At 37.9% G+C, this 16,035-nt stretch overlaps 1 protein-coding gene across 1 annotated transcript; it reads left to right on the top strand.

Annotated features, from left to right (window-relative positions):
* Positions 1–6,605: 6,605 nt before the first annotated feature.
* Positions 6,606–14,151, top strand: LOC148657050 (patched domain-containing protein 3-like). Its single transcript, XM_088642804.1, has 4 exons — positions 6,606–7,478; positions 10,266–10,387; positions 11,768–11,913; positions 12,120–14,151. The coding sequence occupies exons 1-4, from the start codon at positions 6,759–6,761 to the stop codon at positions 13,811–13,813; spliced, it is 2,682 nt and encodes an 893-aa protein (XP_088498930.1). The 5' UTR covers positions 6,606–6,758; the 3' UTR covers positions 13,814–14,151.
* Positions 14,152–16,035: the final 1,884 nt, after the last annotated feature.

The following is a 16,035-nucleotide window of genomic DNA, read 5'->3' as shown; positions in this document are numbered from 1 at the left end:
TTCTCTGTCATTGCGATTTCGCTTTTTGAAATTTGGTAACATGTTAGGTTGTATTATATAAGATTATATAAGGTTTCTAAAGACTAAATTTAATTAATTTTCTAAAAACTATTAAATTAATTTTAAACTATTATATAATAAACATAAGTCAGAAAAATTTATATTTCTTCTGGATCCATATAGAGTGAGGGTGATACTTTGCTATTTATGCAGTGGCATGAATAAATAGTTTGTGGAGAAGATTAGCAATTCAGACCATAAGGGCTGCAGAACATTCCTGTACAGAATCTTTTGGGGAAAGAGTTTACAGGGACAATTTTGTGGTGATTTGTTGGAGATAATCCACACGTTATGGATGTACTGTATGTCCACAAATCACTGGTGCAAAGACATTTATCAGAACTTTCCTTAAGAAATAATTCTGTATAATTAGTGCACTTTATATCCCGAGCAGAATATTCCCTGTTTCAAATAGACATTTTAATTGATAAGGAACAAGTAAAGGTTTATTCCCTGCTGAAAAGAGAAAAAAAGAAACACAGTGTTTCAGCTGTGGAGCCTTCTCTTTCATTTTTTCCTTATTATATTTCCAGCTTGATACTAAGAAGTCAGACAAGCATCCAAATGGAAAGTTTGAAAGAAAAATCAGATTTGTTGGTTGATGTATTTTCTCAAAGCATTAAGGATTCAAATCAACACAAATTAAGGCATGGAATATGTTGTTACAATTAGGGGGTTTTGAAAATAAGAGAAAGAGAATTGGAGAATTACCAAAAACACCAGCAGTAAAATCAATGATTAAAATAAATTATCATAACCCCCAAATTGTAAAGATTTTGTCAAGATTATACTCTAATTAGAGGCACTTGACATATTAGTTCTCTGGCACAGCTTTGTTGAAAAGAGTAATAAGTCAGACACAATATATATTAAACAAAATTGTATTGATAATCACACAACACAAAATAAATAGCACACAACATACAAAATACCAGTTACAAACAAGGCATCTCAAAAGTCTACATCCTACATCTAGAAAAACCCCAGACAGCTGACCAAGTCTTCAAAATACTAAAAGGATTAACAGAGAGATACACTTGCCCTCTACAAAGAACTGAATATCACCTACAGTTAAATTTATCTTTATGAATCCAGATGTCACAAAGTCAATGTGAAACCTGTCTCCCTATTCTGTAAAATGCATTCACTAACCAGGAGAGACCATTTTTAACTTAGATATTCTGTATAAAGGAAATGAGAGCTTCCTAAGATAACTCAAATCTGGTCTTTATGGTTGTTCAGAACCAGCACCTATCGCCAGGCACGCCTTTTTCTCTCTGCCCGTGTCATGCTGTCCATCCTCTGTTCTCTTTCTCTCTGTGTCCCCCTTCTCTCTCTCCCTGTCTTTTTTTAACCTGTGTTCCTGGGCTGTTGATGACTCTTAATGATTTACAGTACTCTGAACATAACCAAGTAAACCTTACAATTTCTTTGATCAATGTGCTTCAACCTCCCTACAACTGAGCACACACCTCAGTTCCCTTCTTACTTTGAAGCTCTAAATTGCCCAATGTTGACACTAGCCAGGTCTTGACAATTGTCTCTAGATCCTGAGACACCTCAATAACTATTTCCAGAAGCTGTAACAGTACTGAATACACTGCCTAAAATACATCACAATGATCACACAGTACCTAGCTTCAGGTAGCTACATAATAATTTAACGAATTTAACTTATTGGTTTTATCCCTTCTGCACAATGTAAACCAGATTTCTACTCGGGATATAAAGTGCACTAATATCAATGTGTTATTGATGAAATTTCTGTCTTGTGAAATTTTCTGTCTTGTGAAATTTTCTTATTTATTGTTGTATTCTTCTTATTTATTGTTATTGTCATCCTGTAAAGCGCTTTGAGAAGCCACCTTTAAAGGCGCTATATAAAATAAAGTTTATTATTATTATATTATTATTATATTATCTTGATAACTAGGATATGTACTGTAACAGACTTAATAAATATTTTAGTGGTGTTGTTAAACACTAAAGTGATTACAGCAGGTGTAATGTTTTGCACTTGATTAATGTAATGTGAGACACAGAGAATGACTATTTTTGATCAAATCACTTATTTTTACCATTTCTTCTTTAACTTAGAAAAATAATAAAGATTTGAACAAAAATGTTTTAGCTTTTTCAGTGATAGATGATTTAAAAATTGCAAAGATTTTATTCAGGGATTCAGAGAACTCCAAGCACATGTTACAAAGGACATGTGAAATGATAACACAGAGAGAAATATTGCAAAGTAGGCCAAAATCAATAATTAAAGTTTTTTTCAGTATTACAACAGCTTGACAATGGTTAAACTATGAAGTACAATGTCCTCATAAGATAATAATGGAAACTTCTTCTTATCTTTAATGATGGTAATAAACTAATAAAATTAATACTGCTATAAATACTGTATGTTCCAGGTGTTATTCATGGGAAATGTTAAAACAAAACTGTTCATGGGAAAATGTCTGTTTGAATTATAGTAACATTTGGATGGATTATAATAATTAAAATCAGTCATGCTAAATGATGGCTTTAAAAGATACTGTGTCAAAGCTCTTACAACACAACTCATATAAAGCACATTTCACAGCAAAAAAATACCCAAGCCAAAACAAACATGAAAAAGTATTTTTTCCAAATGTGCTTGTTGGTAAGCCACTTGTTAATTTTGCAGCAGTCCTGTGCCATACTGAGGAATCCTAGGATCATGACAATGTGTGACCTAGAGCTCATGTGCATAAGAGAATTCTGAGTGATCAGGCTGTGTATAATTAATGCTAATTTTTTTATTTTGAACGCTCATAACTTTTTTCTTTGTCTTTCTTTCTGTAATTGTTCATCTGTTTACATGATGCTATTCAGGGCAGTGTATAACTGAAGATAAGTCTTCCTCCTGGTCTACACACAATTGAAAATAGTGGGAAGAGAGACCACTAGTATGATCTGTGTAAGTCTGGAGTGCGTGTATCTAGTGTGGAATACATAAATAATGGAACAGCTTCAGCACATTTTGTATTCCTTACCCTCTTCTAAATCAAAGAATTTGAGGCTGGTATTTGATCCAGGTTTGACCATTGACCCACATGTCCAAAATATTGTAAAAACATCATTCTATCTCAGAAATATTGCCTGACTGACTGTAGCAGAAAAGAGGTTAATACATTTGACATTTTTAGAACTGGTTGCTGTAACACCCTACTCACTGGGGTTTCACATTTCACACTGAACAAACTTCAGTATGTCCAGAACTCAGGAGCCAGAATCCTGAAGTCACATGCAAGTGATCACATTACTCCTGTCCTGGAGTCCTTGCACTGGCTTCCTATCAGGTTTCATGTTAACTTAAAAATTATTGGGCTCATCTTTAAAGCTGTACATGGCTTGACACCTCAATACCTCTTTGAGTGATTATCTCCCTACTCCCCATCTTGCAATCTTCCTTTATCTGATTCGGGTCTCCTGTTTGTCTTCCAAGTTTGTTTACGCTCTTCAGATGAAAGGGCCTTCTTTTGCTACGCCCCAAAGCTCTGGATTTCTATCCCTGAGGATATCAGGGGGTCAACTACCCTGTGAGCATTCAAATACAGACTCAAAACCTTCTTCTTCAGAAAGGGTTTTATGTAATATGTCTTCTCCTTGTACATTTTCTACATCTCTAATCCCCTGTGTTTCTCTGTTATCATCTATCTTTGCCTTCTGCAGGCAGCTTCTCTCCTGCTGGTCTCCCTGCCATTTCTCCACAGAAAGTCCCCATCCTGAATACTGCACCCTTTGCTCATTCCTTAACCTCAGCCTTCCTGCGCTTTTCTCTCTCTGCTTCCTACTCGCTGCCTCACTGTCATCTTGTCTCTCCCGGATCTCCCCAAGATCCCCAAAGTCTTGCACTAGGGTCCCGACCTCTCATCTCACTGCAGCACTGCTCAGCAGCAGCTGCAACGTAACAATTATCTTCCCTCTTTACAAACAGAAGCATAGGCCAATGCCAGCTGGTGTTAGCAGTGGGATAAATGATGAAGTATTCTTTTGGACTGCCAGAAGTCAGCTCCCATTGACTGTATCCCCATGATAGCAGCAAAAGACTGCAGAAGAAGCAAGAACCCTCGAGTCAGTAGGCACAGCCAAGGCTTCACAAGAGTCCTGACAATGACCACACAACTCGGGAGCAAGATGGCAGCAAGCAGTGGGGAACAGCAGCAGAAAGGTGCTTGGAGACAGCAGTCCAGGAATGAGAAAAGAGCACCAGTAGAGAAACAGCTTGTCCCACTGGGTTGGAAGACACAGAAGCCGACATATCTCTGTTAAATGGATAACACCAATGATATGCAATCCATTCATAATTTCCACTGCTCATATTCCTGGCTACTTAAACCACATTGCTGATTCACTTTCTTGTTTTCAGTTGCAGAACCAGTTAATTATCTTTCCTTTGTTTTCAATACCATATCTTTGCTCATATCCTACTCTAACTATAACAAAACACAAACCTTGAGATATACTTGTCTAGTCTTTAACACTCTGCTAACAGGGACAATTCCTGCCCTGCCCAAGTACAACTGCACATCAGCTTGCTCTGCAAATCTGAATCACCTCTGCTGATAACAGTCACACTTCTAACCTTCTCCTCACTCTGGAAAAACTGCATCTCCCCTCCTGTCGGTTCAACCTCCAAAGCACTGTTCCTTCTGCTGTTCTTCGGACACTATTCTTCATCTCTCTTTATCGGATCTTTTCATTTCTTCCCACGATACAATAAGTTACCCAAAAGAAACTCATCACAAAAGAAGCAACTAGACTGTACATAGCCAGGTGCTTTCATTTATTACTTCAAATTAGACTCCACAATAAGGCCTTACAAACCTCTCCATTGCAAAGCCTGTTTCTACTGTATGTCAGAACCTTCCCAATCCACTTAAACTACACTCAGCAGATGCCCTGATTGTAAAACTTCTGAACTAAAGTTCAGGATCTTCCAAACTGCATAGGGAAAATAGGGAAATGCAAGACGTTAAAGTGTGTGCAAGAAATAGGGAAATTATTTATGCACAGTATTTACAACCTCACGTATATATTACATATTTATAGAGTATATACTCTATATACTAGCCAGACATTTATATATGTTAGATGAACGTATAGGTTGTACTTTCAATTGTTTTTGCAAGCTACAAACTGTAACCCGACCATTTTTCCCAATTTGCTAACACCATCCAACTGACATATGTCTGAAATGACAAGCTAAAACATTCAAGAGTGCAAGAACAAATGACTCAAAGCACCATGGGGCCTATAAGGGACATTTTCCATAAATAGGCAGGCAGACATATCTGTGTTGTGTGGAGATAGCAAAGCTGGAAATGAATGCAACAATTTTCAGAACTACTAAAATTACAGTATATCAAAAAAATAATTTTCTTTACTATAATTCTATTATAGTAGTACTTAATATAATAGTAATAATAATATATTATAATAATACTATTTTTATACTACAGTATAAATAAAATATATAAAGTACAGTAAGTGTGTATTAAGTACAAACTGTAGTTTATTGAGTACAAACACATGGTCTTATCCTTTGTCCAATGAAGGAAAACTTTCAACAAATTAACAGGAAAGTACTGTTTCACATTAAAGGTCACCAACACTAACCCCCTGTCCTTTATCTTTTTATAAAGTATAGGGGTAAGCTGCTTCATTAGTTAGAACAATCAGACTATTCACCTCCACAGGTATTATCAAGTAGGTCCTTTGAAATTTGAAAGAGAGACACTCCTAACAAAGTCCCTGGAAAATGAAGATTTTAAATAATTAAACACAGAACCCAAAGGTTTGAACGTGCCCTGGTCTCAATGAAAGCAGAGTAAGGGCTTAGAGATACGATCTTACCAGAGGTCGGTTGTTACCTTGAGGAAAATGAGAATTTTGAGGTTGAGAGAAAAGCTTCAGACACCCCCACATCAAATCAAAACAACTATAATAATAATAATAATAATAATAATAATAATAATAATAATAATAATGTTTTCTCCAGACGAAGGTTTGATTTCAAATGTGATTTGCACTCCTAATGTAACACAGAATCCCCGTACTTCTTAATTTTATGGTGATAGCTGGTAATCTGATTTAGTTTTTATTTATATTACTTACCTTACCTGTCGATAATGTCTAAAAAATAAATAGCACGACCTGTTATACTTTCTCTCAAACTTCATCTCAGGTCTTTATTTTTTATTTCGGTTGGTCGTCCTTATATCCTGCACCATCAGGCCACCTTTGCAAGACCAATGTCAGCAACTGTTAAGAAAACAACATCGTTTACTTAGCAAGGAATAATAACGTGTTAAGAGTTTCTGTTCGATATATACTGTATATAGTTTCTTTGTTGAACGAGTATACCGATAAGACAAAATCATGAACTAATTTGTCAGGCACCGAAGAATTAAAGAACGCTCTTGAAAAAGTGGTTAATTAATAACTCAGGTTTAGTGCAGATCTGCAGCAGCCTACGTCAGTATATGCAAATAACCTATGTGTATTTCTGAATCTAGCGTCTGATGCTCTTGTCCTTTTAGCTTCAGGACAGAAATGTTATCAGAAGCTTAGACATTTTATTCCAAATTTTAGGGAAAATCTTTCTGTCATCTGCTAATTTCAATAAACTATTTTCGAAGACTTTGCACCTCTAGCCTGAGTTGAATATGGCTAGATGTCATACAAACTGTATAGAAAAGCCCGTTTGCATCGGCTTTGAGAAGTTAGGACGTTTTATTGGAAGAAATCCCTGGTGTTTTTTTGTTATTCCTTTGCTGATCTCCGCTGGACTGGGAGGAGGTTTTTATTTTCTGAAAGACCGAGAAGCGAATGATATTGAAAACCAGTTCACTCCCGTAAACGGACCTGCAAAGACCGAACGGCGTTTTGTGCAGGAAAATTTCCCTCAGAACTATTCTGAATTTTCGAGTCAAAGGCTGTACACCGAGGGGACATTTGCTTCCGTCATCGCGGTTTCAACAGGGTCGAGTATTTTAACAAAAGAGGCATTTCAAGAAATACTAGATTTAGATGCTGAAATCAAACGGATGAGCGTGCGTGCGGACAACGGCCAGTTTAATTACACTCATCTCTGTGTCAGAACGAAGCAGAAGTGTGTTTCCAATGCAATATTAGACATTATAGACTATAATGCCAGTAAAATCGAAGACATTCATCTCACGTTCCCTATTTATATTTTAAAGAGTGGTTTTGTTTTTCTGGGATCCACAGTTGGTGGAGTGGTGACGAACGGTAGTTTAGCAGAAAGTGCCAAGGCAATAAGACTTTTTTACTATTTAGAAGAAAACGACGTTTCGGGTACTTTGTGGCTCAATGAATTTCTGAAAGTGTTTTCCAACAGCTCTACACATAGGACGTTTATCAAGGTAAGTGAAAAACTTAAAAGCCGTAGCTGCCCGACAATATCTCTTTATCCCCACCCATAGGAAAAACTATTAAAATGTGAGTCCGGGTGCTCAATGTCTGCTGCTCGTCACATTTCCTGTCAGTGTCAAATTATTAAATGTTTAGATGTTACATTCAACTCACTCGATAAAATGCAGCGCAATACTCGCACAAAATGTTAGATTAAAATTTGAACGTTTAAAAAATGGCGTTTTGGATGAAAACAGTCTAAAATACGTACGAGTTATTTAAATTACTTTTAAGCGTGGTTACACCATTATTGAGCTAAATAAAAGTGGAAATACGAATTTTCAGGGTAATATGAACCAGTAACCATAAATACAAAAATATGTACACCGCTTATGGATTGAGACAGAAAACTTTGATGGCTGTCACCTCCTGTCAGAATTTCGTACCTTAGCAGTTCAGGGCAACTGTGATAACTGATGACATGACCCGTGAATTAAAATTTATTGCATACAGTTAGTCAATGGGTAACAGCAGCAAAACCTGATCCTGATCCATCAGAAAGGATACAATTTGGTAATAATAAAGAAGTTCTCCGGATCGTTACATCAGTTAATATTAAGTTTTCTTTTACCTGGTAATAAATTAAATTACAGTTATTTGCTTTTCGTTCGAGGATTTGTGTGTCAGAAAAGACTGTGATCCGATAGCCTGTAATTAACTTCTTTCTACATTTCATTATTTAATGGGCAACTGTTTTTAATCTACCCTCTTTCGTACAGTAGGCTCCTCTTAGATGAAACAAAAAAAACCGATACAATTTTCAAATGGCCTTTTTTTTAAGAGAGGATAAGGGGAGGGTATTTTTGTAAAATTGAAATAATCGATTCACTGAAATCATTCTATGGAGATTGTCCTCTGATAGACTTACTACACTATAAAATATCTTGGATTTGGTCGGTTTGTTTCTTAATCCCATTGAAGATAATCTGATTTTTTATATTCGCCATATGATTGCTCGTGAACTCTGTATTGTAACGCAACGGGGGCTCAGGCGGGTGCCCTTGCCGCATTACGTTGGCCCCGCACCGTCCGGGGCTCGAACCCGGGACTCCCGCGTCTCTGCAGCGACCCAGCCCCGTGAGCTAAAGAGAGATCTCTCCACAGCCCAGTAGCTGTGGTCCTGCTATCACAGGGAAGGGCGGTGACATCACCTGCTCTGGTACGCCGGCTCTTACACAGTGCCTGTTGGCCGTAAGCGTTACAGTATCAAAAGATCGCAAACCTGCACCAGCTGATTCAAAGTCTCGGCCTTTATTGAGCCTCTTAAATCATATGATATTAAATCGCATGATAAGATAAATCATCGCATCAGAATCATAAAAATGACTGGCAGGTATCCAAGGGGGCAGATTCGATTGTACGTCGCGTTATTGTGTCGCAGTTTTGAGAGTCTATGTGCTGTGATAGTTATGATCAATGTGAGAGACAGTAGGATTTTTTGCTCAGTCGGTGTGCAGCGGATTTTTAAAATTACGCCATAGAAAAAATAATGAACCGAAATAGTTAACCGTATTATTTCAGTGAAGTACGAGCTGTTACGATTGCCCAAGTCCTCCTTTTTGGTTGCAGTCTCCTCTACCAAAAGCCCTGCTACCATACCCGCCTCTGATCATTTTGTGGGATCATTTCTGTTTTTTAACCAACATTTCTCTCAGTGGAAGCCTTTCCGCGTTTCTACTAGAAAACTAAGGCTCTTCTGAAAAGATGCCTACCAATTTAATGTAACTTCAGAAGACAGTAACAACACAATTTTCAAAACGGCAAAAATTAGACCTTGGCTGCTGATTTTTGAAACTTGATTTATATAACTGAATATATTTAGGCCTTCAAATGATTTAGCGAGTTCATAGTGACACCATTTAATAAGGCTTTTGAAAGCTATGTAGTTACAGACTTTTTTTCAGAACTGATTTAGAAGCATTTAGCTTTGCTCATCTGTTTTATTATTCATCTTGAGAAAACTGTGCTGGAACAATCCTGTCACCAATTTCAGTTTTCAAGGTTGAGACTGCTCTCCAAACTCTCCGTGATTCTGACAAACTCCTGCTGTTGTTTTGTTTACACCAAGAGAGGGTCCGCAGCCGTTTGTGATCATAGTTTTCACACGTAATTCAAAGCTGCACGGTGTTGAGTTTTATGCGAGGACAAAACAGAGTTTGATTCAAACGTTACGCACTCATATCGAGAATGTAAGAATGATCACAAAGGCTACAATGAATAAAAAACAAATATGCATTGTCCTAATTAAGTAAGATACAGTCTTGATTCTTGGGTCTTGTGTAAACCAACTGAAAAATACTTTCAGCTAATACATTCTGTATAATGATTAATAACACCAGGGAATCATATGTGGTTTATGTACGATTCAAATAACAATAGTCTTAACAGTGTTACTTGCACACTTAAGTTCGGACATCACGGTAGTCATAGTTGTTTTTGTTTTTTAGCCTCGGATATGCTTTAACCACCGTCAGCTTTTCGGTTGTTTTTACTGTTAAACAGGGCTTAAACGTCCAGGATTTCATGTTTGAAAAAAATATCCCTTGCCCATTAGTAAGTGGGCCATGCGGAACGAAATAAGCCGCCTATGACTCTTCGCCTTCAGAAATATTAAAACGTTCGTTTTGGGGGGCGCTGTTTGTGCAGCGTGGCACCACTTTTATTAAAGGGGGGTGGGCTTTAGGCTGGACTCGCTGTCATGACATGCACAGTTTCATATGACTTCTTCTGTTTCGCAGGTGTCTCCGTTTACTTCTTTATCTAGGCAGGAGGAGTTTGAGGGAAATTCAAAGTCTGTGATCCCCTTATTTTCGATTACATATTTCCTTGCCATCTTATTTTCGATCGTATCTTGCTTGAGGTAAGTGTTAGTTGTTTTAAGGTTAAGAGACTATACGTTGAGATTTTTTTAAACCTATTATTGAGATATTGATATTTTGTGCTCTATGCCCAGCCTAGAGCCATGCTATGCTATGCACAGTATTTAATATGCTGTAAGGCTTTGTGTTGGTATCAAAAGAATTGATGGCTGGAATTTAAAATAATAAAAAAAAATCAATGTTATTCTGAACCACACAACATTAGGTATCACCTTAAAATAACAAGTCTATATATTTCGTGGTGCTTTTACAATAATCAAAGTTTTTTGATATCAGAGCATCCTAGAAAACAAAGGAAGTCTTTGTTCCTATGGGCAGGAACGAACCTCCTGCAACTGGTAACAGATAATACAACAACATGAACTGTATAGGAACAAGTAATAGGTTTATTCCATGCTGAAAAGAAAAGAAAGAAAACACAACGTTTCGGCTGTGGAGCCTTCTTCAGTTGAGACCTGAAGAAGGCCCCACGGCCAAAACGTTGTGTTTTCTTTCTTCTTTTTTTCAGCATGGAATAAACCTATTACTTGTTGCTTTGCAGACTACGCATGCTGACACAGCTACCTACCTGAACTGTATATACAGGTAAAGTTTAAAATGGGGCCATTCGTTCCATCTAGTTTGATTGTTTGCTAGTAGCAAAGAGATATGAGCATCGTATTCACTCACATCTTGAAAGGAGCCAGGATATCAGCTTTAACAACATTGGTGGGTAGCCTGTTGCACACTCCCACAACCACTTTATACTTTATACTCCCTGGATGGGAGACCTCCTGGGAAAAACTAAGGTTGCTGCTGGAAGAGGTGTTAGTGGGGCCAGCAGGGGGCGCTCACCCTGTGGTCCATGTGGGTCCTAATACCCCAATATAGTGATGGGGACACTATACTGTAAACAGGCACCGTCCTTCGGATGAGACATAAAACCGAGGTCCTGACTCTCCGTGGTCATTATAAATACCAGGGCGTTTCTCGAAAAGAGTAGGGGTGTAACCCTGGCATCCTGGCCAAATTTTCCATTGGCCCTTACCAATCATGGCCTCCTAATAATCCCCATCTATGAATTGACTTCATTACTCTGCTCTCCTTCCCACTGATAGCTGATGTGTGGTGAGCGTTTTACCCTTTTCAAAGTTGTTGAGACTACAGCCCTAAAAAGACAACAGGAATAAGTGAAACATGATGTTATGATTAATATATAACTCTTTATATTTAATATATAACTTAAAAGGCTCTTGTCAAGTAACTGTCTTTTGAAGAACAGTTTGTGATCCTTTACTAATCTACTTATATCACAAGTCTTTATTAGAAAAAGAAACATGTTGACACCAACCACTTTTGAGGATCTTTTACTTATTTTATAGGTTTGACTGTGTAAGGAATAAGGCCTTGGTGGCGTCTGTTGGGGTGATCTCAGCCGGCCTGGCAGTGCTGTCTGGTTTTGGGTTGTTGCTGTGCTGCGGTGTGCCCTTCGCCATGACTGTAGCCAACTCTCCCTTTTTGATCCTGGGTAAGAACGTCCTAATGTCCTTTCATTCCAGGTTCCACTGACCATCAGGGGGTTCGCAAACCTTTTTTCAAAGAAAATAATTAAATGTTCAGGGTGGCATGGTGGCACACTGAGGCCCTGAGTTTGATTCCTGGGGTGCCTCCACACTGGATAAAGTGGTTTAGAAAACGGCTCGGTGGAATTAAATGGTGACCCATCTTTTCCAGGGATTGGCGTTGACGACATGTTCATCATGATCTCCTGCTGGCAGCAAACCAGAGTTTGCGATTCAGTTGCGGACCGTTTGGCTGGGACGTATAAAGAGGCCGCAATTTCTATCACGATCACCACGCTGACCGACGTTCTGGCCTTCTACATCGGTATCATGACACCCTTTCGGTCTGTGCAGTCCTTCTGTCTCTATACGGGCACCACTGTCCTGTTTTGCTACTTTTACAACATCACGTTCTTTGGTGCTTTCTTGGCGCTGAACGGAAGGAGAGAAGAGAGCAACAGGCACTGGCTGAGCTGTAGGAAAGTTCCAGAAGTTTGTCCCCAGGGAAGCCCTAAAGCCTACAGTCTGTGCTGTGTGGGAGGGGCATATGACTCCCAGACTGGCTGTGAGGAAGAGCAGCCAATGAGTCATTTCTTTAGGAAGTACTATGGTCCTTTTCTCACAAACACATGGACTAAAGTATTTGTGGTCTTGCTGTACGGGGTGTATCTGGGTACTAGTATTTATGGGTGCTTGCAGTTGAAAGAAGGCATAGACCTTCGGAATCTGGCCTCCGATGGTTCATATGTGGTAAACTATTATGACGATGAAGATAAATATTTTTCCAAGTACGGTCCAAATGTTATGGTAGTTGTAAAGGAAAATGTTGCGTATTGGAATGAAACAATCCATATTGATCTAAAGGCGTGTATGAAAGATTTTAAAAACCTCACTTTCATTGACGGCACTGTTGTGACATCCTGGCTTCAGATGTATGAGACAATGTTTAGCTCAGTGGATTTCAATGATAAACGTGCTTTCATGGGCAATTTAACTTCATTTCTAAATGTAAAGCCAGAGTTTGAGCAAGATCTTAACATTTCTCAAGGTAATATCTATGCCTCTCGCTTCTTTGTTCAGACAGTAAATATTAGCACAGCAGTCGATGAGAAGAACATGTTGAATAAGCTGAGGGAGACGGCCCAGAACTGTAAAGTCCCCTTACTGGTCTATCACCCTGCATTTATCTACTATGATCAGTATGCAGTCATAGTCAGTACCACAGTACAGAATATCGTGGTGGCCACAGCGGTGATGCTGGTGATCTCCCTCTTGTTGATTCCAAACCCTCTTTGTTCTCTGTGGGTGACGTTTGCCATCGGCTCCGTCATCGTGGGCGTAGCCGGGTTTATGGCTCTGTGGCAGGTTAACCTGGACTCCATTTCCATGATCAACCTCGTCATCTGCATTGGCTTCTCGGTCGACTTCTCCGCGCACATTTCCTATGCCTTCGTGTCGAACAGGAACGACAACGTCAACGCGAAAGCCATCGATTCGCTCTTCGTCCTGGGTTACCCGATAGTGCAGGGCGCTGCCTCCACCGTACTGGGGGTGGTGGCGCTGGCTGCTGCTGAGAGTTACATCTTTCGCACCTTTTTCAAGATCATGTTCCTGGTCATCTTGTTTGGGGCGGCTCACGGGATTGTTTTTCTTCCTGTGTTCCTCACCTTCTTTGGGATTTGTAGCAATAAGGGTGAAATCAGCACTGACCATGATAAAAAGAGCCACTGTGCCACTGGTGGTGGTGCCCAAATGACCAGGAAAGATAATGACGTGGTACCCAGACAAGAGATGGGTTTGTCATTCAAGGACCAATCACCAGAGATGTACATTAATCATGGTGCAGACTTGATGGACTGCCCATGAATTCAGATGAGACTCTATGAGCTGATCACCCTGCAGCAAAATTAGCTTCTGATTAACATGAAAAAGCAAGGAAACTTTTCTAAGTTGAATTCTCAACAGAGACAGGCTGAAAAGTATCGGAAGAGAAAAAAATATTGAAACACTCTTTACATAAACATACATATTTGCATCGAAACCTCTTCACGAATTTACAATTTGTACTGTATGTGGTGAAATATTTATAGGAACAAGTAATAGGTTTATTCCATGCTGAAAAAAAGAAGAAAGAAAAAGAAAAGTAGATGCCTATGCAGCTACCCACCTGAAATAGTTATATATTTCTAATAAACTTTTCATTTTCCAACCTAAAGTTGAAGTAATGCAATCTGTAACACAGAAAGGTCAGATTATCTTATCATCACATTAAAAAAGAAAAATTATGCTGAAGTGATATCTATTCGATAAACATTACTGTTATAAAACATTTAGGAACTAAACATTTGCTTTAACATTCCATTTAAAGATAGCTGGATAGTGAAACTGGAAAAGCTACTGTATGCGGATGTTTAAGGATCCTATGATTGCTTAAAACAAAGAATAGAAAAGGCATCCTATGCATTAAGCTGTTTTTTTAAAAAGCACTTTGTTGCACTGACACAACTGCTTGTTCTAGGATGCCATCTGAATGATTTAGAAATATGTAAGCACACCTGTTTCAGCCAAAGGATGAAAAGGTGATACTCTTAGCACCAATCTTTTGATAATAGACCTTGATCTCCAGAACATACTCCTGTCTAATTTACATTTTTTATTTAAAGCTCTAGACAGTTTTGTGTTCTAAACTTTTAAGTAAAGATGATAACAGATTTATTCGATGCTCTTGTGCTGCATTCACATTATGTTGTTTCACAAAATATTATTTATAAATTGTTTCTTGCTATTTTAAATGAACATTTAACACTTTTGTTTAATTCTTGTAAGAAAAAAACAAAAACATTAGGGGGTGACAGTTCTTTCAGGATACTAATTTACGAGTGATTAAAAGGTCTTTCAATGTGGTTTATATTCAACATCAGGAGTTTGCATTTTCCATTTCAAAAGAAGGTGTGGTATGTAAATGTCTTATGAATACAGCTGTGTCTTTCAGCAAAGTGCATTATGGGGATTTTGTTTAGAAAAGGAGTAAGCAATAACAGCCCTTTTTAAGAATTAAAAAAAAAGAATTTTAAACTTTACACCGAATGTCAAGCATTTGTGTGGCCCAGTAGGTTTTGGATACTGTAGAGTAGCTGCTTAGATAATGTACAATAGCTTTTGTATTTGAATTTATAATATTTTTCATCCTTTATTCTCAGCCATCATTGAAGTTATGTTCATTGTCTAAACAAAAATCTTAATGGAAATACATTTTATGTGTGAACTACCCTTTTGTTTAATGGGTAATAGTACTGTACTCTATATTTAAATTCAGCAATACAGTATGTAAGGCATGTGCTTTTATGAAGTGTTGCTTTTTTTAAATTACCTGCATGTGCATTATATATATATATTTTATGTGTGTGTCGTTTAACCCAGATATTCCTAGAGATTTAGTTCTCCTATCTAATGAATGACTAATTTAAAAATTTCAGCTCAAAGGATGTTATACTGTTAGTGGAGTTATATCACAGTATGTCAACTTTCACCTGTCAGTTTTAAAAGAGTTAAGCAGCATCTAGGTTTGTGGAGCATTTTGCTTTGTAACAAAACTATAGCTCAAAACTTGGCCAAGGATATAAAAGCACAAGTAAAGGTTTATTCTATGCTGAAAAGGGTGACCCAAAGAAGGCTCCACAGCCAAAACGTTGTGTTACTTTTCTTCTCTTTTCAGCCTGGAATAAACCTTTACTTGTTCCTTTGCAGGAACTACAAGGATATAAAACTTATGTATCAGCAAAGGACTCCCCAGTTTCCCATAACGAAGCACTATGATCGGTCTAATCTCATTTTCTAACTGCTTACTCCTGGTGAGGTATGATTAGTCCGTTTCCACTATAAATATATAAAGCCTTGTAAAAGCAGATCGATTGGAAACCTGGCAGTTTATTGCCGAAAAGTTAATAAATTAACAGTTCTTAAATATAGTGGAAGCAGTGCTATAGAGTATATGAGTTATAAGAGTTACCCAGGTTGTAAGTGAAATCTTCTAGAAAAGACCTTGACTTAGAACAGAAGAAACCTATTCAGTAGTTTTACTGTAATAA

The sequence above is a fragment of the Lepisosteus platostomus genome, chromosome 8 (assembly GCF_059453375.1).
Source record: "Lepisosteus platostomus isolate fLepPlt1 chromosome 8, fLepPlt1.hap1, whole genome shotgun sequence".
Taxonomy (NCBI): domain Eukaryota; kingdom Metazoa; phylum Chordata; class Actinopteri; order Semionotiformes; family Lepisosteidae; genus Lepisosteus; species Lepisosteus platostomus.
Note: the sequence above shows the minus strand (reverse complement) of the source record. Positions and strands in the feature narration are given on the sequence as shown.

Bases quoted from the DNA above. Each gene is read 5' to 3' on its own strand.
- LOC148657050 (XM_088642804.1), top strand. From the start codon at position 6,759: ATGGCTAGATGTCATACAAACTGTATAGAAAAGCCCGTTTGCATCGGC. The intron at 7,479-10,265 runs GTAAGTGAAAAA...TCTGTTTCGCAG, and splicing joins CACATAGGACGTTTATCAAG to GTGTCTCCGTTTACTTCTTT. The intron at 10,388-11,767 runs GTAAGTGTTAGT...CTTATTTTATAG, and splicing joins TCGATCGTATCTTGCTTGAG to GTTTGACTGTGTAAGGAATA.